Raw genomic sequence first — 24840 nt, 5'->3', positions numbered from 1 at the left:
CATGTCACCTGCTGCTGCCGCGTGACGTCACGAGGTTACAGGAAGCTGCTGCTGCTCTCCGTGCTTACTGAAATCCGAGGTGAGAAATTCTCATCGTCGTGGTTGTTATTGTGGTTGTTGTTGTTGTGGTTGTTGTTGCTGTGTACCAAGGTAGAGCCTCGCTGTTTCTCTCTCTCAGGGATGTCAACTGAGTAGCAGCGAGTGTTGGAATCGATGTCCAGATTGGAACTTTGCCCCGCGGGGCCTTGCCTCCTGCCCTCGCCTGATGGCGTTCAAGTTTAATTATCTCGCTCAAGATAAATTTGTCTTCACGCGGCTCGCTACTCTGTAACTTTGGTTTATTGTAGATATTAACGCAGTTTTTTTTCGTGTTTTTTATCAGCCCAAGCCCGCTTGAGCTGCTATACCGCTCTCGTTTTCAGAAGCGACCTGCCAACAACAACAAGGCGAGGCTTGTCAACACGTGGCGCTGTTCACTCTGGACGCGGCACCGCGAGTCGGTGTCTGTGGGTCACAGGCGCTCAGCGCCGCGTGCCGCTGTTCACTCTGAACGAGTGGAGGGGGGCACCGCGGGGGGGGGGGGGCAGGAGGTAAATCGACGCCGCCGCCACGGGGAGAGGGAGAGACACGGGGAGCGCCTCGGCTGTGTCGGTTGATCCTCCATTCGTTACTCGGTGGAGTGACGCAGCATTAATGTCACCGCTAGAAACCTCCTGGTTCCACCAGCCCACAGGGGATTATTGTGTCCGTCCGTCCGTCGTGCATCCAGAAATGGGTGGGGAGGGGCTGGGTGGAGAGGGGAGGGTGGGGTGGGGCTGGTCACCCCGTGGTGCCCTTATAAAACTCAACGTTTCACCTACTCACGCCGGCTTGTGCCCGCCCTCACAGTCGGGCATATTTGCGGAATACACCACGCCGCCGTTGACCCTGCAGGCCATTGACCGAGCAACCCAACGTGTTCCTAGCAGCTCCCTCCGCAGCAGGAATGTGTTCTGATAGTGCGGACTGCCGCATTGTGTTTCACACGACACAGGATTGACGACGGGAGGAGAAGGGCACGGTGGGTTCACGGCTCCACAAGCGGCAGCAGCAGCAGCACCAACAGCAGCAGCAGCAACAGCAGCTGCAAGCAGCAGCGAGAACTTGCCGGCCACATGTCGCTGCGATGTGTCGCGTTGCTGTTGCTCGTCTCCGTCTCCTTCCAAGGTGATGATCACCGCCGCCGTGAACATCGGCAGCATCCAGCAGCATCCCCCCCCCCCACCTCATCCGATCGTGGTTCGGCTTCACCGTGTGAATCGTTGTCTGTAGACGCGGAAGATTCGTGGCACCCCACACACGCGAATTGGTGCTGTACGATGGGGAGTCTTTCTTTAAAAAAAGAGTCGCGATTTGCTGAGTGCTGATTTGCTGAGTGCGACGGGCGATGCCTCGTTGGTTCCTGCACGACGGTGGATTCCATCGTATAAGTCGTCATCTAGCCTCGTTTACTGTACACTTCACTACTACACTACACTATACACTACACTACTATACACTACACTACTATACACTACTATATACTACACTATACACTACACTATACACTACACTATACACTACACTACTATACACTACACTACGATACACTACAGTAACATACTCTGCACTAATATATACTGCTGCACAATACATTATACACTACACTACTATCCTCTAAACTACAGTACTATAAACTACACTATACACTACATACACTACTATACACTACACTACTATACACTACACTATACACTACACTATACACTACACTAGCAGTCTGCAGCGTGACTTGCGTGCGATGACCGTCATCGCCGCAGGCGTCGAAGCGGCGATCTCCGTGGCGGTGACCCCGCTGGTGGAGGTGGAGCTGGGAAGTCCGCTGGTGATCCCCTGCACGGTCACCAGCTCCGTGGGCGAGGAGGTGGTCACCCAGTGGTTCATCGTGAGTAGCGCCACCCCCACCCCCCACCCACACGCACACCGCCGCTTGTCACGCTCGGATACGTACGTCGTATGCCCTGCCCAGAGACTCAGCACTGTTACCCATAGACTCAGCACTGTTACACGTAGACTCAGCACTGTTACACATAGACTCAACACTGCACCATAGACTCAGCACTGTTACACGTAGACTCAGCACTGTTACACGTAGACTCAGCACTGTTACACATAGACTCAACACTGTTACCCATAGACTCAAGACTCAACACTGCCACCCATAGACTCAACACTGCACCATAGACTCAACACTGCCACCCATAGACTCAACACTGCACCATAGACTCAACACTGCCACCCATAGACTCAACACTGCACCATAGACTCAACACTGCCACCCATAGACTCAACACTGCTACCCATAGACTCCAACCCCCCCCCCCGGCACAGATTTCACAATCTTCGCGAACGAGGATCTCGTACCGCGACGCGCGACTCTTCGTGGCGGACTTGGGCACCGGCTACGAGAGTCGCATCGACGCTCGCCGCAGCGACTCCGCGCTGGCGCTGAACGCGACGGAGACCGCTGACGAGCGCGACTTCGTCTGCCAGGTGGTGGCGGGGCGCGCCAGCGTGGCCGAAGCCACTGCAAGCGTGCGGGTGTTTTGTAAGCGAGCGCCACGGGGGGGCCACTTGCTACCGTACTCTTAGGTGGTTTTTGTTCGGTAAAGTCGCGTGGGTAAAAAATTTAAATTAATAAAAGTAAAATAAAAATAAAATAAAAATCACGAAGTTTCGGAGGCAACACAAGACTCCGTCTTCAGGTGGACTCTGTCACAGCACTATACACTACTATACACTACACTATACACTGCACTATTATACACTATACACTAATATACACTACACTATACACTAATATACACTTCACTATTATACACTATACACTACACACTACCACACGACGTTTCGGAGGTAAGTTGGACTCGCCAGCACGTAACGGCCCTCCCCCCGTGTCCCCCTCCCCCCTCCCCCCGTGTCCCTCCCAGCGGCCCCCACGGTGGCCGTGACGGCGAGCCAGAGGCCCGTGCTGCTCAAGCCCCAGCACCACCACAAGGTGAGCAGCCCGCGGCCTGCGCGGACATTCTTCTAGTTCACACTCCGGCCTGTCGCTCCCTCTCCTGACGGCAGAGGTCGCAATCGGGTACCCGATATCCGTACCCTACCCCATACCCGGCTACCCGTACCCGGCCGGGTACGGGTAGCCGTTTGCGACCCTGGTGCGGCCGGGTACGGGTAGACCGTGAGTCACTGGTGAGTCACCGTTTGTCACTCATTTCCCAACGTCTTGTCTCTTCTCACAATTCAAGTTCCTAGAATCAACCCACCCGCGCCTGCAACATGGCTTCATCCCAGAGGTCGCAATCGGGTACCCGATACCCGTACCCTACCCGTATCCGGCCGGGTAGGGTACGGGTAGGGTACGGGTAGGGTACGGGTAGGGTACCCATTTGCGACCCTGGTGCGGCCAGGTAGGGTACGGGTACGAGGGGTAAGGAATCAAAACCCGTTTGCGACCTCTGCCTAACGGTCACCTAGGGGTGGTTTTGTTACCTTAATGGCGGTGCTGTAGACGCCACCGATTCGTGATTCTAACGTGGTTTAGTTTTAGTTTGGAGATGTTGACTACCTCGCCTGGTGCACAGGAGGTCGTGGGTTCGTATATAGTAGTGTAGTGTATAGTGTATAGTAGTGTTGTGTATAGTGTAGTGTATAGTAGTGTAGTGTATAGTAAGTGTAGTGTAGTGTATAGTGTAGTGTATAGTGTAGTGTGTAGTATTGTAGTGTATAGTATAGTAGTTGTATAGTATAGTAGTTGTATAGTAGTGTACTGTATAGTAGTGTATAGTAGAGTAGTGTAGTATATTAGTGTATAGTAGTGTATAGTGTAGTGTGTAGTATAGTAGTGTAGTGTATAGTGTAGTGTGTAGTATAGTAGTGTATAGTAGTGTAGTGTATAGTGTAGTGTGTAGTATAGTAGTGTAGTGTATAGTGTAGTGTGTAGTATAGTAGTGTATAGTAGTGTAGTGTAGTAGTGTAGTATAGTAGTGTATAGTAGTGTATAGTATATTATTTTATAGTATAGTAGTGTATAGTGTAGTAGTGTATAGTATATTATTTTATAGTAGAGTGGTGTATAGTATATTAGTGTATATTAGTGTATATTATAGTAGTGTACCACACCCGGCTGCATTTGTCTCCCTCGTTGCGATGTGTACACATCGCACCAGGTATTCCTTTGAGGCTGAGTCAACCTAGGGGAGGCTCAGAACCGGTTCAGATAATCGTCACTGATGTTGGCCGTGAGTGGGAATCGAACTTGGGTCGCCAGGTTTCGTGGCGCGACGCGCTAACCGGTTCTGTGCCTCCCCTAGGTCGACTCAGCCTCAAATAAATACCTGGTGCAGTGCAGTAAAAACATCGCCACTGGGGAGACAAAGGCGGCCGGGCGTGGTGCTGGCCACCCACCCCCTCGTGTGCCGTTCCGGCCTTCATAGGTGCTACTCGCTAACAGCACTTGCCCCTACAGTCTGTTAAGACTACACGGGGGATCTTTGTTGCGTGTGTTGGTCTGTTTCCCTCTCTTGCAGATCGGTGAATGTTACGTGCGCAACGCTTACCCAGAGCCCCTCGTCACGTGGTACAAGGATTCCCTGCCCCTGTGGCCATCACCTGGTAAGTGGATCTGCCGGTGAATGTATCTGTTGGTGAATGTGTCTATTGGTGAATGTATCTGTTGGTGAATGTATCTGTTGGTGAATGTATCTGCTGGTGAATGTATCTGTTGGTGAATATGTCTGCGATAGTGTAGTGTATAGTGTAATGTATAGTAGTGTATAGTGTCGTATATAGTGTAGTGTATAGTAGTTTAGTGTATAGTTTAGTGTATAGTGTAGTGTATAGTGTAGTGTATAGTGTAGTGTATAGTAGTTTAGTGTATAGTGTATTGTATAGTGTAGTGTATAGTGTAGTGTATAGTGTAGTGTACACTGCTACGTGGTGCAGGGAGTAAACATCGCCACTGCTGAGACAAAGCCGGCAGGGCGTGGTGTGCCACCGTGACGGGCTGCCACTCGCCAACAGCACTTGCCCCTACAGCCTGTTAAGGCCACGCGGGGGACCTTTGTCTGTGTGCGTGCGCCGCTAGACGTGAAAGTGACGGGGACGGTGGCGACGGAGTCCGACGGCACCTTCGCCGTGACGTCCGCCCTGAGCTACCAGCTGCAGAGGTGGGACGTGGGAGCCGGGTACCGCTGCGTGGTCAACTACACCGTGCCGGGCGGCAGGAGCGAGGCCGTTGCCTCGGAGACGATCTACGTGACGGTGCATTGTGAGTACGGGCGGGACGCAGCAGACACAGCAGGCGTACACACCAGACACAACAGGCGTACACAGCAGGCACAACAGGCGTACACAACAGACACAACAGGTGTACACAGCAGACACAGCAGACGTACACACCAGACACTACAGGCGTACACAGCAGACACAACAGGCGTACACAGCAGGCACAACAGGTGTACACAGCAGACACAACAGGCGTACACACCAGACAGCCTGGACCACGTGGTACAGCCTGTACCACGTGGTCCAGGCTGCCACGTGGTCCAGGCTGCCACGTGGTCCAGGCTGCCACGTGGCTGTGTGTCTCTCTCTCTGTCCCTCTCACGCTGCCTGTCAGCAGTGTGAAGGAAAGCTGTAATGCAAGTTGAATAAAAGACCGGATTCCAGAAGTCGCTACACTTGCATAACAAAAAGACATCATTAGACCTTCTTTGCCAGTACCAAAATGTATTACTAAAAGGGGTTTTTTCCAATTTTTTCTGGCAACAAGACTGAACCCTTTCTACGAGGATTCGTGTAACTGCATTCACCACAATGCTTGCGGTCAAAATGTAAACAAAACACACTCTGTGATAACACTGGTCAACACACTTTGTCTGGCATAAGGTATTCAAACGGTGTTAAGGTCATTTTGGGGTGCCGATTCCAAATCTGGCATCAGTTTTTGTCTATCACATCAGGTTTTTGAGGTATCAAATATTGCATTTTCATAAAAAAAACAGCAAATTTATGCTCATATACGAATAGCTAAACAGACATCTATACAATAATACGATAAGATACAATATACAATAATAATGAAACAAACATTTAATGAGCCGTAGCACAAAGTTGTGTGAGTGACTGCATGCTAATGTGAGTGAATGCATATTACCGTGTAAGAATTTAATTGTGAAGATAAGAAAAATATGCACTGAAAGGTCATTCACAATAGTGATGCTGCATCTGCATCAACGACCTCTTCTTTGACGATCTCCGATGTACAGCTTGTGGAATCGCTCATCAAGGACCAGCAGTAATCTGCCATCAGTTTCAAGGACAATGTCAATATATTATAATATGTTTTAATATATTGACATTGTCCTTGAAACTGATTGGTCCACACCAAGGGACGGCTTTCTTTTGAGCCTCAGCGGTAATTGACGACGATGATGATGATTGTTATCGATGGCGAGTGACATTGTTATTGATGATGAGGACGATGATTTACGATGACGAGTGGCATTGTTATTGATGATGATGATGATGATGATTTACGATGACGAGTGGCATTGTTATTGATGATGATGATGATGATGATTTACGATGACGAGTGGCACGGTGAATGTCTGCGGGCGGTGGGGGATGTGTAGATCCACCCAGGAGGGTGGCCCTCATCCTGGAGTCTCCACGCGCGGCCGTGATGGAGGGCGACACGGTCGTGCTGAGGTGCCGTGCTGATGGATTCCCCCCTCCCGAGGTCGACTTCTACATGGTGAGGAGGCGGCGATGATGATGACGATGACGACGATGATGATGATGATGACGATGATGACGATAACGACGATGATGATGACGATGATGATGACGATGATGACGACGACGATGATGATGATGATGACGATGATGATGACGATGATGATGATGATGACAATTATGATGACGATGATGATGATGACGATGATGATGACGACGATGATGACGATGATGATGACGATGACGATGATGATGACGACGATGATGACGATGATGACGATGATGATGATGACAATTATGATGACGATGATGATGACGATGATGACGATGATGACGATGATGACGACGATGATGATGATGATGACGATGACGATGATGATGACGATGACGATGACGATGATGATGACGATGATGACGATGACGACGATGACGACGATGACGACGATGTTGACGATGATGACGATGATGACGATGATGACGACGATGACGACGATGATGATGATGATGACGACGATGGCGATGATGATGATGACGATGATGATGACGACAATGATGGCGACGATGATGATGATGATGACAACGACGATGATGCTCCCCCCGCTCCCCCCGCCCGTCAGAGCTCCCCGACGCGGGTGGACTACGGCCACGCGACTGCGGGGGACGCGCTCACCCTGCCCGCCGTCACCCGCGGCCACAGCGGCACCTACGGCTGCCGCGTCCGTAGCGGCAACGGGGTCCATGGCCGTCTCAGCGGCAGCGTCGACCTCCTGGTGCACTGTGAGCGGCGGGGGGGGGGGGGGTGACGGGAGGGAGGGGAGGGTCAAGAGGGAGGGAGGGAGGGAGGGGAGGGTCAAGAAGGAGGGGGAGGGAGGGAGGGAGGAGGGGGAGGGAGGGAGACTTTGTGGGGAGGAGGAGGAGTTGGAGACGCTACGAAGGAGAGTGACCGTCTCGGAGTTTGTCGAGCGGATTTCTTTAAGATGCCGACTCTCCCGGGACGGGAACGGCGCGTCGTGCATTCGCATGATTCTTCTTGGCGTCTTTTTCGGTGTAAAGCTTCTTTCGTGACTGCAGCAGGGATTCATCTTCTTTGGTTCTTTCGGTAAAGTCATCACGTAGAAGGGAAGTAATAAAGTAAGAAAAATAAAACATTATAAAATACAATTCTCACGACGTTTCGGCCACAACGAAAGCAGCCGTCCTCAGGTGAAGAACAGGGATGTCAGAAAGACAGCGTCATTCACTTCATCATCATCAACATCATCAACATCATCAACAACATCATCATCATTAACATTAATAATCAACATCATCATCAACATCATCTTCAAAATCATCATCATCAACATCATCATCTACATCTTTGTTTTTTCGATTTAAAGCTTTCGTGACTGCAGGGATTCATCTTCTTGGTTATTTCGGTAAAGTCACGTAGAAGGGAAATAATAAAACAATTAAAATAAGACATAATACAATAAAATTCTCCCGACGTTTCGGCCACAACGCAAGCAGCCGTCCTCAGGTTGTGGCAGAAACGTCGTGAGAATTTTATTGTATTTTGTTTTATTTTTATTATTTTATTACTTCCCTTCTACGTGACTTTACCGAAAGAACCAAGAAGATTCTCGTCGTTGTTGTTGTCATCGTCGTTGTCGTTGTTGTCGTTGTTGTTGTGATTGCGAGCGAACGTCGCCGCTTGGCCCGGAGTGACTCAGTACGTGTCTCCTCCCCGCCAGACGCGCACCACCACGGGGAGCCCAGCTCCACCGTCGCGGCGACGACGCGGCTCCCGGCGGGCGCCGTCGTGCAGGTGAGACGCTCCTCGTCCTCCTCGTTGTTGTTGTTGTCGTCGTGCGCCGGGAGAGGCTCCTCCTCCTTGTTGTTATTGTTGTTGTTGTTGCCGTCGTGCGCCGGGAGAGGCTCCCACAGGTGGGCAGCAGTGCCCCGTCAGGTAACGGTGTCGGTCTTGTTGGCAGATAGAAGGGTCAAAAAACAATTATCATGTTTTTTCTTCTGACAAATGAGGTTCCAATGGTGTAAATGCTTCACCCCGAGCTCTCATACTATGATGGTGCATTGTCTTTGAGTTGTGCGCCTTTTGGCGTCATCTGGTCCAACCCATGTGAGACTAGGCTCTAAGGAAAGCTGTCTCGGGTGTTGACCAATCAACTTAAAGGGCCATGTGAGACTAGGCTCTAAGGAAAGCTGTCTCGGATGTGGACCAATCAACTTTAAGGACAGTGCACATTATCAGAGTTGTGTTTTTTGTTTGCATTACGACCGCAGGTATCGTGGTCAATGCAAACATGACTCCTCGTAAAAAAGATGTCAGTTTTGTTGCCAGATAGAAGGGTAAAAAATCAATTATCATACCCCGTCAGTGTCACCATCACCCCACCGTAACCCCCCCACCACCCCCACCAACCCCCCCACCCCCTCCACCCCCACAACCCCCACCGTGACCCCACCGTGACCCCACCGTGACCCCACTGTGACCCCACCGCCCGAGTTGGATTCCCGCTCGCAGCCAACAGCAGTGATAGCGATTATCTGAACCGCTCCTTGGCCTCCCCTAGGTCTACTCAGCCTCTAATTAGTACCAGTGTAATAAAAGGACTCAGACACTTCTCTCTCTGCTTCGTGTCCTTTATTGGGTCCTTGTCTTCTCCCACACGGCACTCTGTTATAACACTGTATTTGTAGCCCCCGGCTGTTATCGCTATTATAGCTTCCTTTCTCTCCCCGCAGACTCTCTGCTTCGTCTACTGTAACCTCCGTTCTCTCCCTGCAGACTCGCTGCTGACTCCCTATGCAGACCCCCGCTGCTAACCCTATATGCAGACCCTCTTGGCTGCTACTCTGTATGCAGACCCGCTGCTAACTCTGTATGCAGCCCCGCTGCTGACTGCAGCCTCCTCGCTGCTTCGGGTCGGTCACCGCTGGCCAACGGTGCCGATCCTCGCTCCCCTGTGTTCGTGGCGATCTCGCCACCCTCCGCTTCGCCCTTCGTGGCCTCTCTCGTTCCTGGTCCCCCGTCACTCCCCTCTCCTCTTCCGGTTCCCCTCCTTCTATAGCTTAACCCCTCTCCCCCCACGTGACCTAACTCCTCCCCTCATGACGTCACCTCCGGAGGGCCGTTTACGCCCGCATTACATCACCCTCCCCCATAAAGAAAATCCAGCCGACCTCGGCTGAAATGCAACTTGACAAGCAATGCGGGTGTAAAGGACCAACACGTAAAAAGACACGAAGCATGCAACAACAATATAACAAGAACACAACACAACACAATTTAACGAAACGTGAGGGATTTCGAGCGAGTACGGGTAGCCGGGCCGTCCTGGACGGTCGGCAGCCCACCCGCCGAGCGGGAACGTGGCAGGGTTTTAAGGGCGACGGGAGCGAGTTCATCCGTCGCCATTGGAGGCCCGCCACTGTCCCGGTCGCGTCCAGAGACATCCCGTAATCGCGTCCGCGGAGGGATAGGAAGAGCTGCAGGTTCCGTAGGTTCTGCGGCTCCGGTCGGCATCCCACGAGCGGAACGTCCTTCTTCCTGCGGCGTCACGGCCGGCTTGTCTGTGAAGGGTACGACAGGCGCTCTCGCAAGGTCAGCAGGCACAGGCAAGGGCGAGTCGGTAGCAACAGACCCCGGCAAGGCAACTTCGGGAGATGACGCATCCGGCCGCGGGGCAATGTATGGCTTCAACCGGGATGTATGCACGAACCAGCGCCGCGAACCAACCCGAACACGCGCCGACTGTGGGTTGGGAACCTCAATGAGGCGGACCGGACCTTGCCATGGTTTATGTAATTTAGGAGAGGTACCTGGCCGCACCTGTGGGCAATGAAGCCAGGCCAGGTCCCCCGTTTTCCAGGGGCACTCCCCCTTCGAACGTCGGGCACACCGCTCATTCCTGGCCTGGGCTTTGGCCGTAGCCATGCGGGCTCTTTCCCTCGCCTCAGTGACACGGCGAACGTTGTCCTGAATATACTCAGGAAGAGGCTTAACAGGTCCCCTCGCACCGGTTCCCAACTGCTCATTAATCGGCGGCACATTTTCACGGCCGTACATAAGAAAGAACGGCGAGTATCCAGTAGCCGCGTGCGGCGTCATGCGATACGCCGAAAGCACCCCAGGGATATGCAGATCCCAATCAGATTGATTTTCCCCGACTGTATGGCACAGCATGGCGGACAGAGTCCGATTCAACCGCTCCACCATACCATCCGTTTGTGGGTGGTAGGGGGACGTCCGTATCTTTTTAGTTCCAAGAGCCGCACACACCTCCCCCAACAATTTGGACGAAAAGTTACGCCCTTGATCTGTAAGGAGCCTCTCCGGCGCCCCCTTGTCCATTACATACCCAAATAGAAAGGCGTCAGTGATAGACGCCGCTGACTGGTCAGGCAAAGGCCAGGCCATCGGCCAGCGGGAGAGGTACTCCACCCCCACCAGTAAATACTTATTTCCCTTAGCGGACGGCGGAAAGGGTCCCAAAATATCTAACGCCACCAGCTCATTAACCCGAGATACTTGAATCGATTGTATTGGCGGAACATATGGATGTTTAGGCGGCTTACGGCGGGCACAATCGGGACACGCGCGAACGTGACCGACGACATCTGTCGTCATGCCGTGCCAATAATAGTCTCGCTGCAGCGTCAATAGGGTTTTCTGCACCCCCAGATGTAAAAGTGTGTCACAGTGCAAAGATCTAATCAATTCGTACCGCAATGACGCAGGTACAACGAGACGCCAGTGTTCCTGTATCCCTTCCCTCCACATCAGCAACCCATCTCGGAGAGCAGTTTCCGGAATACCACCCGCACCGAGTTCCTTACCCGCCTTCTCCGTTCGTTTTCGTAACGACACAAAAGATTCGTCCAACATTTGCTCCCGAATCCACACAGACCTCGGAAGACGCAAAATCCCATCAGCCGGTCCCCCATCAACCGGTCCCGGTGTAAGCGGAGTTTCAAGAACATCCACCGCCAGCGTGACAGGCTGAGGGGGGAGCTGAATCGGTCCACACCTATGCGTCCCCGACGCACACGCACAAGGGGATTGTTGCGGCAACCTGGAAAGTGCGTCCGCGTTAGCGTGACGCACACCCTTCCGATGATGAATTTGGAAGGAAAATTCTTGCAGCGTGTCCAGCCACCTCGCCAATTGTCCGGATGGCTGGTCCATCTTAAGAGCATACTGCAAGGCCGCATGGTCCGTGCGGACAATAAACGAGCGACCGTACAGATACGGTCGAAATTGGCGGAGAAAAAAAACAATGGCCAAAAGTTCCCTGCGAGTGACGCAGTAACGGGTTTCCGCGGGAGACAAAACTCGACTCCCATACGCCACCACACGCTCAACTCCACCTTTCGACTGGGACAATACCGCCCCAATACCAGTATCACTTGCATCAGTATCCAGAATGAAGGGATGTTCAAAATCCGGATAATCCAACGTCGGTGCAGTAGCCAGTAAATCGCGCAGGCTCCGAAACGCCGCCTCCTCCGGCGGTCCCCACACAAATTTATGCCCCTTCCCAGTAAGGAGATGCAAAGGCCTGGCGATAGTAGCAAAATTCGGAACAAACCTCCGATAATATGAGGCGAACCCCAAAAACCGACGCACATCACCCACCGTGGCCGGGGTTGCCCAATCACGGACACACGCAGTTTTCTCTGGATCCGTGGCCACCCCGTCCGCACTAACAATATGTCCCAAGTATCGAACGGAGCGTTGCAGTAGGTGACATTTCTTAGGCTTGAATTTCAAATTAGCAGAACGCATTCTGGTGAATACAGCCTCCAACCGCAGTAAATGCTCATCAAATGTGCGGCTGAAGACAATAATATCATCTAAATAAATGAGACATGTCTCCCACTGCAACCCCGTCAATACCAACTCCATCAACCTCTGAAAAGTGGCAGGGGCCGCATTCAACCCCATCGGAAGACAGTTAAATTGGAATAACCCCTGCGGCGTACGGAAAGCTGTCTTTTCTCGCGAGGGCTCGTCAAGGGGGAGCTGCCAGAAGCCCGAAGAGAGATCTAGCGTTGAAAAAAACTTAGCCCCTGACAAGGCGTCGAGAGAATCGTCCATACGCGGCAGGGGATACGCATCTGCCACCGACACTTTATTCAACTTCCGAAAATCCACACAAAATCGCAATTTACCATCCTTCTTTTTAACCAACACAACAGGCGCGCCCCACGGGCTATTAGACGGAGATATAATATCCGCTTTCAACATGTCATCCACTGCCCCTCGAACATGCTCACGCTCAGCCGGACTCATCCGACGCGAGTTCAAGCGGATAGGGGCAGCGTCCCCTGTGTCGATATGATGATAAAGCAGCGAGGTGCGTCCCAAGTCCAAATCGTCCGAGCTAAACACATCCGAATAACTCGATAATAATTTATGAATCGCACAACGCTGCTCGGCGGAAAGGGCCGAATTTTCCCCACATAATTCAGCGATCCAACGATCATCCACCCCTCCATCGTGTGAAACACCACCCACCAGCCCTCCGTCCGGCAGATCACTCTGAGCCGTAAACGCCGTAGTGGCATGTGCCACAACGGTACCAGCCGGCACACACACGCTTTCAGTACTCGCATTTAACACCTGCAAAAACGGGCGCTGATCTGGACGGACAATAGTTTGCGCCCCCACCAGCGCCAATCCGCCCGTAACAGCGGCGGACGGCGACAGCAAAATCCCAAAAGCACCCTGCCGACCCGGAACCGGCTTCCGATATCGTAAGGGAATGAGCATCTGCGAGCCAGGTGGAATATCAACCGAAACTTCCGATAACGCCTGCACCTGGGCGACAGGAGCCGGTCGCCCCCAGGCGGACTGTAAAAATGCCAATTTCCGGCCCCCCGGTAGTTCAATGCAATTTTCATTGATTCGAATTAGAATGGGCATCTTAGCCAAAAAATCAGTACCCAACAGGCAAGGAACCGCCAGGGACCTCGAAATTAACACAACGCCCGAGGCCGAGACTCCCCCGATAGAAATGTTAGCGTCCATCTGTCCCACGATGCCCATACTACCCCCGTTCGCAGCGATGCAGGAAGCGTAAGCCGGCCTCACGGCCCCCGGTGGGATGTTCAAAAGATGGAATATCACATCCGAAATAATGGTCGCGGACGCACCGGAATCCACCAAAATGCGTACGTCCACCCCTTGGATCGACCCAGGTACAGTGGACGAACCGGTAGCGGCCGCGACAACCCGCCGAGCCAGCTTACGCCACTGCGTTATCGAGCGACAAGGCGCAGATACTGGCCTCCCGTATTCAACAACATCCGCGTCGCACAACAACGGCGATGAGTGAGGTGTCGGGCCTTGCCGGGTGTCTGGTGCGCACCGACTTGCCTGTGCTGGAGGATCTTTCTTTGGAGCGTCCGCTGTCGAGGCCTCCTGCTGGGGCGGACCCGGAACCCGGGCCCAGCATTCCCTGGCATAATGGCCCCGACGGCCGCAGCGGAAGCACTCGACGTCGGAGCGGCGCGCAGCGGGCACCCCGTCCCGACGCGGCCGCACCGGCTGCGGAGCCCGCGGCCCCGGCCCGCTCCGGGCCGGCCACGGAGCAGAGGCAGCCGACAACTCCTTCTGGCCGGTCGCATCCGGCACGTACACGGCCTTTGTAGGGTCCCACCCTACGGCCCCCCCATCGACGACAGGACCGCCCGTCCACGCCGTGACTTGTTTCCAGCGGCGGAGATTGAACTGGGCGTCCAGACACTTGGCCGCGGCCCGGGACGTGAGTTTTTCGTGACCGCACGCCGGCATAGGAATGCCAAGATCTCGGGACAACTCCAACATCTTCCCCAAGATGAGAGGTTCCAGCAGGTCAGGCTCCGTCTCCGGGTAAGCGGCCATAGCGAGTTCCAACACGGCGCCCCTATACGCCACAGGTGACTCCTCAGGTGCGCGTTGCCGTTGCACGAATCGGCGATGGGCGTCATCCGGTGGCTCGTACGCGTCCGCCATTTCGTCGAACACCCCTCGCAGAGTCTTCTTCGCAGCTTTTATGGAGCGAAAAAAACGAACGGACTCATCGTCAAGAAGAGTCGGAAGCACCTCCAGCGCCTCGGCGTCCGTCCACCTCGCTGTACGTCATCATGGCTTGGCTTCGCGAACGAAGATCTAGGAAGGACATCCACGTCTTCTGCAGGCACGCTGGTGGCTGAAGAGGCCTATGCGGGACAAGCAGGTCCTGCCACAACAGCTGCAAGTATAGGTCTCATCTGGGATGGGTGCTGAGGGATCATGGTTCTTCCTCGCTGTACGTACCGCCGCCAAAAATCTACAGGCGAACGCACTCCAATTGCCACCGATGGAGAATTCCTTGACAGTTGTTAGGTGACGACTGCGACTTCTTGGCTTGCTTCCTTCAGCCGCTGCCTCCTCCGGTGGTAAATTCAACAATGCGTCGCAACGCGGTGTCGACAAGATGGCGGGCGACCGTCGCGGCGGTCCCAAAATGGCGGCTTCCCGCTTTCCGTGGTGCGCCACGCCCAAGATGGCGTCTTCACGCCGCGTGGCCGATGGCGGCGCCATCGAAGACGACCCGAGCTCCTGCCGATCACCACCATCACCTTCCAACGCCGCCCTTGGTGTGACAAGGTCACACAACTCTGTGATGACGTTTTTGAGAGTTGCCAGTTGCTCCGCCATCCGGGTCCATCTTAAATCCTCGTCCTTCAACGCAGATGGGTCCGACGAAGCGGCAACCTCCTCGACACCCGGGCCCTCACGGATCTCTCCCTCCGCCGAAGTGAAGCCGACCGCAGGAGGAAGATCTTCGTCGTCCGAAGATGAAGCCGACGCCGGAGATGGAATATTCTTTTTCCTCAATTGTTTCGCCATGCCGTTTCACTTCTGACTCCAGTGTAATAAAAGGACTCAGACACTTCTCTCTCTGCTTCGTGTCCTTTATTGGGTCCTTGTCTTCTCCCACACGGCACTCTGTTATAACACTGTATTTGTAGCCCCCGGCTGTTATCGCTATTATAGCTTCCTTTCTCTCCCCGCAGACTCTCTGCTTCGTCTACTGTAACCTCCGTTCTCTCCCTGCAGACTCGCTGCTGACTCCCTATGCAGACCCCCGCTGCTAACCCTATATGCAGACCCTCTTGGCTGCTACTCTGTATGCAGACCCGCTGCTAACTCTGTATGCAGCCCCGCTGCTGACTGCAGCCTCCTCGCTGCTTCGGGTCGGTCACCGCTGGCCAACGGTGCCGATCCTCGCTCCCCTGTGTTCGTGGCGATCTCGCCACCCTCCGCTTCGCCCTTCGTGGCCTCTCTCGTTCCTGGTCCCCCGTCACTCCCATCTCCTCTTCCGGTTCCCCTCCTTCTATAGCTTAACCCCTCTCTACACCTGTAGTAGACATGGCTCACATGGCGGTGGTGGTGGCGGTGGCGGTGGTGGTGGTGGCGGTGGCGGTGACGGTGGTGGCGGTGACGGTGGTGGTGGTGGCGGTGACGGTGGTGGTGACGGTAACGGTGGTGGTGGTGGTGACGGTGGTGGTGGTGACGGTGTCGGTGGTGGTGGCCCAGGTGGTGTTGGTGGCGGTGGTGGTGGTGGCGGTGGCAGTGACGGTGGTGGTGGTGGTGGTGGTGGTGGCGGTGGTGGTGGTGGTGGTGGTGGTGATGGTGGTGACAGTGGTGATGGTGGTGGCGGTGACGGCGGTGGTGGTGATGGTGACGGTGGTGGTGGTGGTGGTGGTGACGGTGGTGACGGTGACGGTGGTGACGTTGGTGGTGGTGGCGGTGGTGGTGGCGGTGACATTTACGAAGATGAGACTGAGACGAGTGGATGTTGTGTGTTTATATTTGGAGTGTGTGCTGCACGGTTAGGGGGCTACAGGTCATCTCAGTCGACCCGTGGCACCTGCCGGGTCTGCCTCGTGACCTACCCGAAATGAGTCACAAACGGTGACTCACCAGTGACTCACGGCCTACCTGTACCTGTACCCAGCCAGGTACGGGTATCGGGTACCCGGTTGCGACCTCTGCTGTGGGCATTCGACACTTGGCCTGGCCTCAACGTGCACGTAGCCTGGCATAAGCGCCGTAGTGACGTCACCGCCACTTAGTGGTGTGTGTGTGTGTGTGTTGGTGAGTGTACGTGTGTGTGGTGACAGACGATCGGATTGATGGGGGGGGGTGCGCTGAGGAGGGTGACAGGGGAGCGGAGCGAGTGAGACCGATGGTGTTTGACGTCCGGCGAGGGAAGTTTATGCGAGCCTAGAGGTGGGGGGGGGGGGGCTGGGGGGGGGGGGGCTTAGGGGGGGAGAGCGCCGGGCCTGACGCCGGCCGCCTTCCCGGCGCTGTGCGTCCCTCCCGCAGGCCGCGTCGTCACCGTCACCATCGTCACCGCCACCGCCACCGTCACCCTCCGTGTCCACGGGCCTGGGGAGGTCGCGGCCCGTCAAGGTCGCTGCGGAAGGTCACTCTCTCACTCTCTCACTCGCTCTCTCACTCACTCGCTCTCTCGCTCACTCACTCACTCTCTCACTCGCTCGCTCACTCTCTCGCTCACTCACTCGCTCTCTCGCTCGCTCACTCTCTCGCTCGCTCACTCGCTCACTCACTCGCTCATTCTCTCGCTCTCTCACTCGCTCACTCACTCACTCACTCGCTCACTCACTCGCTCACTCGCTCATTCTCTCGCTCTCTCACTCGCTCGCTCACTCTCTCGCTCACTCACTCGCTCTCTCGCTCGCTCACTCTCTCGCTCGCTCACTCGCTCACTCGCTCACTCGCTCATTCTCTCGCTCTCTCACTCGCGCTCTCGCTCACTCACTCGCTCACTCGCTCACTCTCTTGCTCACTCACTCGCTCACTCTCTCGCTCACTCTCTCGCTCACTCACTCTCTCACTCTCTCGCTCACTCTCTCGCTCACTCTCTCGCTCACTCACTCACTCTCTCGCTCACTCACTCTCTCGCTCACTCTCTCGCTCACTCTCTCGCTCACTCACTCACTCTCTCGCTCGCTCACTCTCTCGCTCGCTCACTCGCTCACTCGCTCACTCGCTCATTCTCTCGCTCTCTCACTCGCGCTCTCGCTCACTCGCTCGCTCACTCGCTCACTCTCTTGCTCACTCACTCGCTCACTCTCTCGCTCACTCTCTCGCTCACTCACTCTCTCACTCTCTCGCTCACTCTCTCGCTCACTCTCTCGCTCACTCACTCACTCTCTCGCTCGCTCACTCTCTCGCTCACTCTCTCGCTCACTCTCTCGCTCACTCACTCACTCTCTCGCTCACTCACTCTCTCGCTCACTCTCTCGCTCACTCACTCACTCACTCACTCGCTCGCTCTCTCACTCACTCTCTCTTGCTCTCTCACTCGCTCACTCACTCACTCACTCTCTCACTCTCTCGCTCACTCACTCACTCGCTCACTCACTCGCTCACTCACTCACTCACTCTCTCGCTCGCTCGCTCTCTCTCTCACTCACTCTTTCTTGCTCTCTCACTCTCTCACTCACTCTCTCGCTCGCTCACTCTCTCACTCTCTCGCTCACTCTCTCGCTCTCTCACTCACTCTCTCTTGCTCTCTCACTCACTCACTCTCTCGCTCGCTCACTCTCTCGCTCTCTCTCTCGCTCACTCTCTCGCTCTCTCACTCTCTCGCTCTCTCGCTCGCTCGCTCACTCACTCACTCTCTCGCTCTCTCTCTCGCTCACTCTCTCTCTCTCTCACTCGCTCACTCTCTCACTCTCTCGCTCTCTCTCTCGCTCACTCTCTCGCTCTCTCACTCTCTCGCTCGCTCGCTCACTCTCTCACTCTCTCTCGCTCACTCACTCTCTCACTCACTCACTCTCTCGCTCACTCTCTCGCTCATTCTCTCGCTCACTCACTCTCTCTCTCACTCTCTCTCTCGCTCCCTCTCTCTCTCACTCTCTCTCTCTCTCACTCTCTCGCTCACTCTCTCGCTCACTCACTCACTCTCTCTCTCTCTCACTTTCTCTCTCACTCGCTCGCTCTCTCGCTCTCTTTCTCTCCACTCGCAGGAGGAGCGGAGAAAGCAGAGTTGTCAGCACGTGGGCTGCCGTGGTTCGCCATCATCGTCCTCCCCCTCTTCGTCGTCCTCTCTATTTGGGCGATTCTCTACGCTTGCTCCAAAGAGTCGCAAGAGGAGAGATTTGGAGCAGGAGGAGGAGAGGCGGCTTTGTCGCGAGCGTGGACGCTGACCGTGCGCTGCTGCTGCTGCTGCTGTCCAGAGCCCCGCGCAGCGCAGCCGCTGACCGAGTTGTACGGCCGGTGACGAGGTGGCGGTGGTGCCGACGGCCTGTCGCGGTGACGAGGTGGCGGTGGTGGGGACGGCCTGTCGGGGCCTCAACCACCATCGTCAACGTCATCATCACCATCACCACCATCACCATCATCACCACCACCGTCATCAACATCACAACCATCGTCATCACCATCATCATCACCACCACCATCACCACCATCGTCATCACCACCACCATCATCACCACCACCATCATCACCACCACCGTCATCAACATCACAACCATCATCACCACCACCATCATCATCACCACCACCACCATCACCACCATCATCACCAACACCATCACCACCACCATCATCATCACCACCACCGTCATCAACATCACAACCATCGTCATCACCATCATCATCATCACCATCATCACCACCATCATCATCACCACCACCACCACCATCGTCACCACCATCATCATCACCACCACCGTCATCACCATCACCACCATCATCACCACCATCATCACCATGTGTCTTTTGTGTTTGAGCTCAGATCGAACACGGATCGAGCCTTGACATTCAATTGAATTCACCTGTCCTTGTGTCTGTCCCTGTGTCTGTCCCTGTGTCTGTCCCTGTGTCTGTCCCTGTGTCTGTCCCTGTGTCTGTCTCTGTCCCTGTGTCTGTCTCTGTCCCTGTGTCTGTCTCTGTCCCTGTGTCTGTCCCTGTGTCTGTGTGTTCGAGCACGGATCGAGCTCGGATTGAACTGCGCCATGTTTATTATACTGCTGTTTTATTTGTGCCAACACATATGAACTTTCACGTGTTTATTATACTGCTCTTTTATTTGTGTTAACACGTATGAACTGTCACGTGTTTATTATACTGCTGTTTTATTTGTGCCAACACATATGAACTTTCACGTGTTTATTATACTGCTCTTTTATTTGTGTCAACACGTATGAATTGTCACGTGTTTATTATACTGCTGTCTTGTTTGTGTCAACACGTGTGACCTGTCACGTGTTTATTATACTGCTGTCTTGTTTGTGTCAACACGTGTGACCTGTCACGTGTTTATTATACTGCTGTCTTGTTTGTGTGAACACGTGTGACCTGTCACGTGTTTATTATACTGCTGTCTTGTTTGTGTCAACACGTGTGACCTGTCACGTGTTTATTATACTGCTGTCTTGTTTGTGTGAACACGTGTGACCTGTCACGTGTTTATTATACTGCTGTCTTGTTTGTGTGAACACGTGTGAACTGTCACGTGTTTATTATACTGCTGTCTTGTTTGTGTGAACACGTGTGACCTGTCACGTGTTTATTATACTGCTGTCTTGTTTGTGTGAACACGTGTGGCCTGTCACGTGTTTATTATACTGCTGTCTTGTTTGTGTCAACACGTATGAACTGTCACGTGTTTATTTACCGGCGTCTTATTTGTTGGAGCTCGGATCGAGCTGCGGCGTTTTGAATAAAACATTTTTCAAGTCGACAAACAGCGTCCCCCGTCACGTGATGTCTGGATGGACAAACCGACCCCCTCCCACCTGAGCCTCTCCCCCCTTGACGCCGATTGGCTTTCTTCCGCATTGACAATCGATCATGATCGTTTCATGTCGTTGCAGCAACATTTGTCAGCAACGCCGCCGGGTTTATGCGGCGAAGGCCGTGAGATTCTTTAAAAACTAAACTCTAAACTACATCTTCTTGGTTCTTTCGGTGAAGTCACGTAGAAGGAAAGTAATGAAATAATAAAAATAAAACATAATAAAATAATTCTCACGACGTTTCGGCCACAACGCAAGCAGCCGTCCTCAGGTGAAGAACAGGTCTGTCGGGGAGACAGCGACTGAATGAAACATTCAGACCTGTTCTTCACCTGAGGACGGCTGCTTGCGTTGTGGCCGAAACGTCGTGAGAATTATTTTATTTTGTTTTATTTTTATTATTTCATTATTTCCCTTCTACGTGACTTTACCGAAAGAACCAATATAAACTCAATTTTTTATTTTGATTTAAAGCTTTCGTGACTGCAGGGATTCATCTTCTTGGTTCTTTCGGTAAAGTCACGTAGAAGGGAAATAATAAAACAATAAAAATAAAAAACAAAAACATTTCTCACGACGTTTCGACTGCAACACAAGCAACCAGCACCAGGTGTGAAATCCACAGCAAGTAAATTTGAAAAAAGTGGATTTCACACCTGATGATGATTGCTTGTGTTGCGGTCGAAACGTGAGAATTTTTATTGTTTTATATTTATATTATTTTATTATTTCCCTTCTACGTGACTTTACCGAAAGAACCAAGAATAACTCTACTAACCCCAGAGGGAAAATGGACTGAGTCAATCCCCAATCAGGATTTGAATTTCACGACCTTGAGATTGAGAGCTGATCCCTCTACCGCTGAAGCCTGCATCTGAAGGAAATCACCCATTAATTTCATATGAATGTTCACAAATGAACATAGTAAAAATATCGATTTAAAGCTTTCGTGACTGCAGGGATTCATCTTCTTGGTTCTTTCGGTAAAGTCACGTAGAAGGGAAGTAATAATTTTATTATGTTTTATTTATTTTTATTATTTTATTACTTCCCTTCTACGTGACTTTACCGAAAGAACCAAGAAGAAAAATTCTCAGATAGTTTAGTTAAATAGTTTAATTTAATAATTTAATTTACCTTTTTTCAAAGTTTAATATAATATTCTTGTTTCTTTCGGTAAAGTAACGTAGAAGGGAAACAAAATAATAAAAATATAAAACAATGCAATTCCCACGACGTTTCGACTGCAACACAAGCAATCATCACCACCAGGTGTGACATCGCTGTCCGTGGTGCTGACGTTGAGATAAAACCGCCACTTTCAAATCGTCCTGCCGTGTGTCTGGCGTCGTGAGAGAGAGAGACGGTGAAAGATGACCACACGATGCCCCCAGATATCTTCCATGGTGGGTTGGCAGTCACCTTGACGGGCAATAACCTCGTTCAGTAGTGATACAATAAAAGAATGAGAACACTGGTCAACAACAACAACAAATACATGTTTTTCTGGCCTGGACTTTTGCAGCTGTTCTAGACTAATTTCAGGGTGCCGATTCCAAATCTGATCTCAGATTTGCTCCATCACATCTCATTTTTATGCTATCGGCATACCCCATTTTCATTGATTTTACCCGAAATTAACTCTGTCACTTATGATTGCAAGTTGTTGCGAGTCGGTGACTGCTTTAGTGTTAAAATACGGTGCTGTATTTTAGGGCAGTGTGTTTAAAATATCATTTTATGTAGATATCCACATCTATTTAAGATTTTTCTTCCGCAGTTTTTATTGAAAATGCAATATTTGATATCTCAAAAACTTGATGTGATAGACAAAAACTGATGCCAGATTTGGAATCAGCAGCACCCCAAAATTACCTTAAACCCGTTGGAATACCTTATGCCAGAACAAGTGTGTTGACCAGTGTTATTGTAACAACAATGCAATAGCAATGGTCATCAATGTTACTGATAAGGATACTTTAGTATTATTATGAGGGTTACACCTCCCCCCACCACCTCCATAGAACATGGGTTGACTCACGGGTGACCGCCCGATGTGGTTTGTAAACACGTTCAACGTCGAGGGGGTTGTCGGTTATTGATCTTCTCCAGCACACAATTCGGTGTGTCCTCGGACGTGGTGAAGGAGTTTAAAGTTCTCTTTCTGCTCGCCAGAGTCGGCGATTAGAGACTTGAGTCTCTAAGCACGTGGGAGATTATTTTCACCTAAAAAACAAACACATTCCTGCTGCGGAGGGAGCTGCTAGGAACGTCGGGTTGCTCGCTCAATGGCCTGCAGGGTCAACGGCGGCGTGGTGTATTCCGCAAATATGCCCGACAGTGAGGGCGGGCACAAGCCGGCGTGAGTAGGTTAAACGTTGAGTTTTATAAGGGCACCACGGGGTGACCAGCCCCTCACCACCCACCCCACCCCTCCCACCCCCCACCCAGCCCCACCCTCCCCACCCAGCCCCTCACCACCCAGCCCCACCCCTCCCACCCCCCACCCAGCCCACCCACCCCACCCAGCCCCTTCCAACCCTCCCCACCCCTCCCGCCCCCCACCCAGCCCCACCCTCCCCACCCTGCCCCTCAAACCCCCCACCCAGCCCCTCCCTAGTCCCTCCCCACCCTCCCCACCCAGCCCCTCAAACCCCTCACCCAGCCCCTCCCCACCCTCCCCACCCTGCCCCTCAAACCCCCCACCCAGCCCCTCCCCACCCTCCCCACCCAGCCCCTCCCCACCATCTCCACCCAGCCCCTCCCCACCATCTCCACCCAGCCCCTCCCCACCCAGCCCCTCCCCACCCTCCCCACCCAGCCCCTCCCCACCCTCCCCACCCAGCCCCTCCCCACCCAGCCCCTCCCCACCCTCCCCACCCAGCCCCTCTCCACCCAGCCCCTCCCCACCCAGCCCCTCCCCACCCTCCCCACCCAGCCCCTCCCCACCCTCCCCACCCAGACCCTCTCCACCCAGCCCCTCCCCACCCAGCCCCTCCCCACCCTCCCCACCCAGCCTCTCCCCACCCTCCCCACCCAGCCCCTCCCCACCCAGTCCCTCCCCACCCTCCCCACCCAGCCCCTCCCCACCCAGCCCCACCCAGCCCCTCCCCACCCTCCCCACCCAGCCCCTCCCCACCCAGCCCCACCCAGCCCCTCCCCACCCTCTCCACCCAGCCCTTCCCCACCCAGCCCCACCCAGCCCCTCCCCACCCAGCCCCTCCCCACCCTCCCCACCCAGCCCCTCCCCACCCTCCCCACCCAGCCCCTCTCCACCCAGCCCCTCCCCACCCAGCCCCTCCCCACCCTCCCCACCCAGCCCCTCCCCACCCTCCCCACCCAGCCCCTCCCCACCCAGCCCCTCCCCACCCTCCCCACCCAGCCCCTCCCCACCCTCCCCACCCAGCCCCTCCCCACCCAGCCCCTCCCCACCCTCCCCACCCAGCCCCTCCCCACCCAGCCCCTCCCCACCCTCTCCACCCAGCCCTTCCCCACCCAGCCCCACCCAGCCCCTCCCCACCCAGCCCCTCCCCACCCTCCCCACCCAGCCCCTCCCCACCCTCCCCACCCAGCCTCTCTCCACCCAGCCCCTCCCCACCCAGCCCCTCCCCACCCTCCCACCCAGCCCCTCCCCACCCTCCCCACCCAGCCCCTCCCCACCCAGCCCCCTCCCCACCCTCCCCACCCAGCCCCTCCCCACCCAGCCCCTCCCCACCCTCCCCACCCAGCCCCTCCCCACCCAGCCCCTCCCCACCCTCCCCACCCAGCCCCTCCCCACCCAGCCCCTCCCCACCCTCCCCACCCAGCCCCTCCCCACCCAGCCCCACCCAGCCCCTCCCCACCCTCTCCACCCAGCCCCTCCCCACCCTCCCCACCCAGCCCCTCCCCACCCAGCCCCACCCAGCCCCTCCCCACCCTCTCCACCCAGCCCCTCCCCACCCTCCCCACCCAGCCCCTCCCCACCCAGCCCCTCCCCACCCTCCCCACCCAGCCCCTCCCCACCCTCCCCACCCAGCCCATCCCCACCCAGCCCCACCCAGCCCCTCCCCACCCTACGTCCCCACCCTCCCCACCCAGCCCCTCACCCACCCAGCCCCATCCCACAATCCCCACCCCGCCCCTCCCCACCCAACCCCACCAGCCCCTCCCCCACCCTCTCACCCACCCCTCCACCCTCCCCACCCAGCCCCTCCCCAACCCAGCCCCCCCCGCCCT

At 54.4% G+C, this 24840-nt stretch overlaps 1 protein-coding gene across 1 annotated transcript; it reads left to right on the top strand.

Annotated features, from left to right (window-relative positions):
* LOC133362292 (basal cell adhesion molecule-like) lies at positions 1-20560 on the top strand. Its single transcript, XM_061581217.1, has 13 exons — positions 1-79; positions 383-446; positions 1034-1206; positions 1839-1963; positions 2410-2626; positions 3009-3076; positions 4611-4695; positions 5168-5350; positions 6717-6838; positions 7437-7596; positions 8553-8626; positions 17180-17279; positions 18850-20560. The coding sequence occupies exons 3-13, from the start codon at positions 1155-1157 to the stop codon at positions 19101-19103; spliced, it is 1440 nt and encodes a 479-aa protein (XP_061437201.1). The 5' UTR covers positions 1-79; positions 383-446; positions 1034-1154; the 3' UTR covers positions 19104-20560.
* The last annotated feature ends 4280 nt before the right edge of the window (positions 20561-24840 follow it).

Source organism: Lethenteron reissneri, unplaced genomic scaffold (genome assembly GCF_015708825.2).
Source record: "Lethenteron reissneri isolate LAM-NWPU_2019-01 unplaced genomic scaffold, ASM1570882v1 scaffold_1427, whole genome shotgun sequence".
NCBI classification, from domain to species: Eukaryota; Metazoa; Chordata; class Hyperoartia; order Petromyzontiformes; family Petromyzontidae; genus Lethenteron; species Lethenteron reissneri.
Note: the sequence above shows the minus strand (reverse complement) of the source record. Positions and strands in the feature narration are given on the sequence as shown.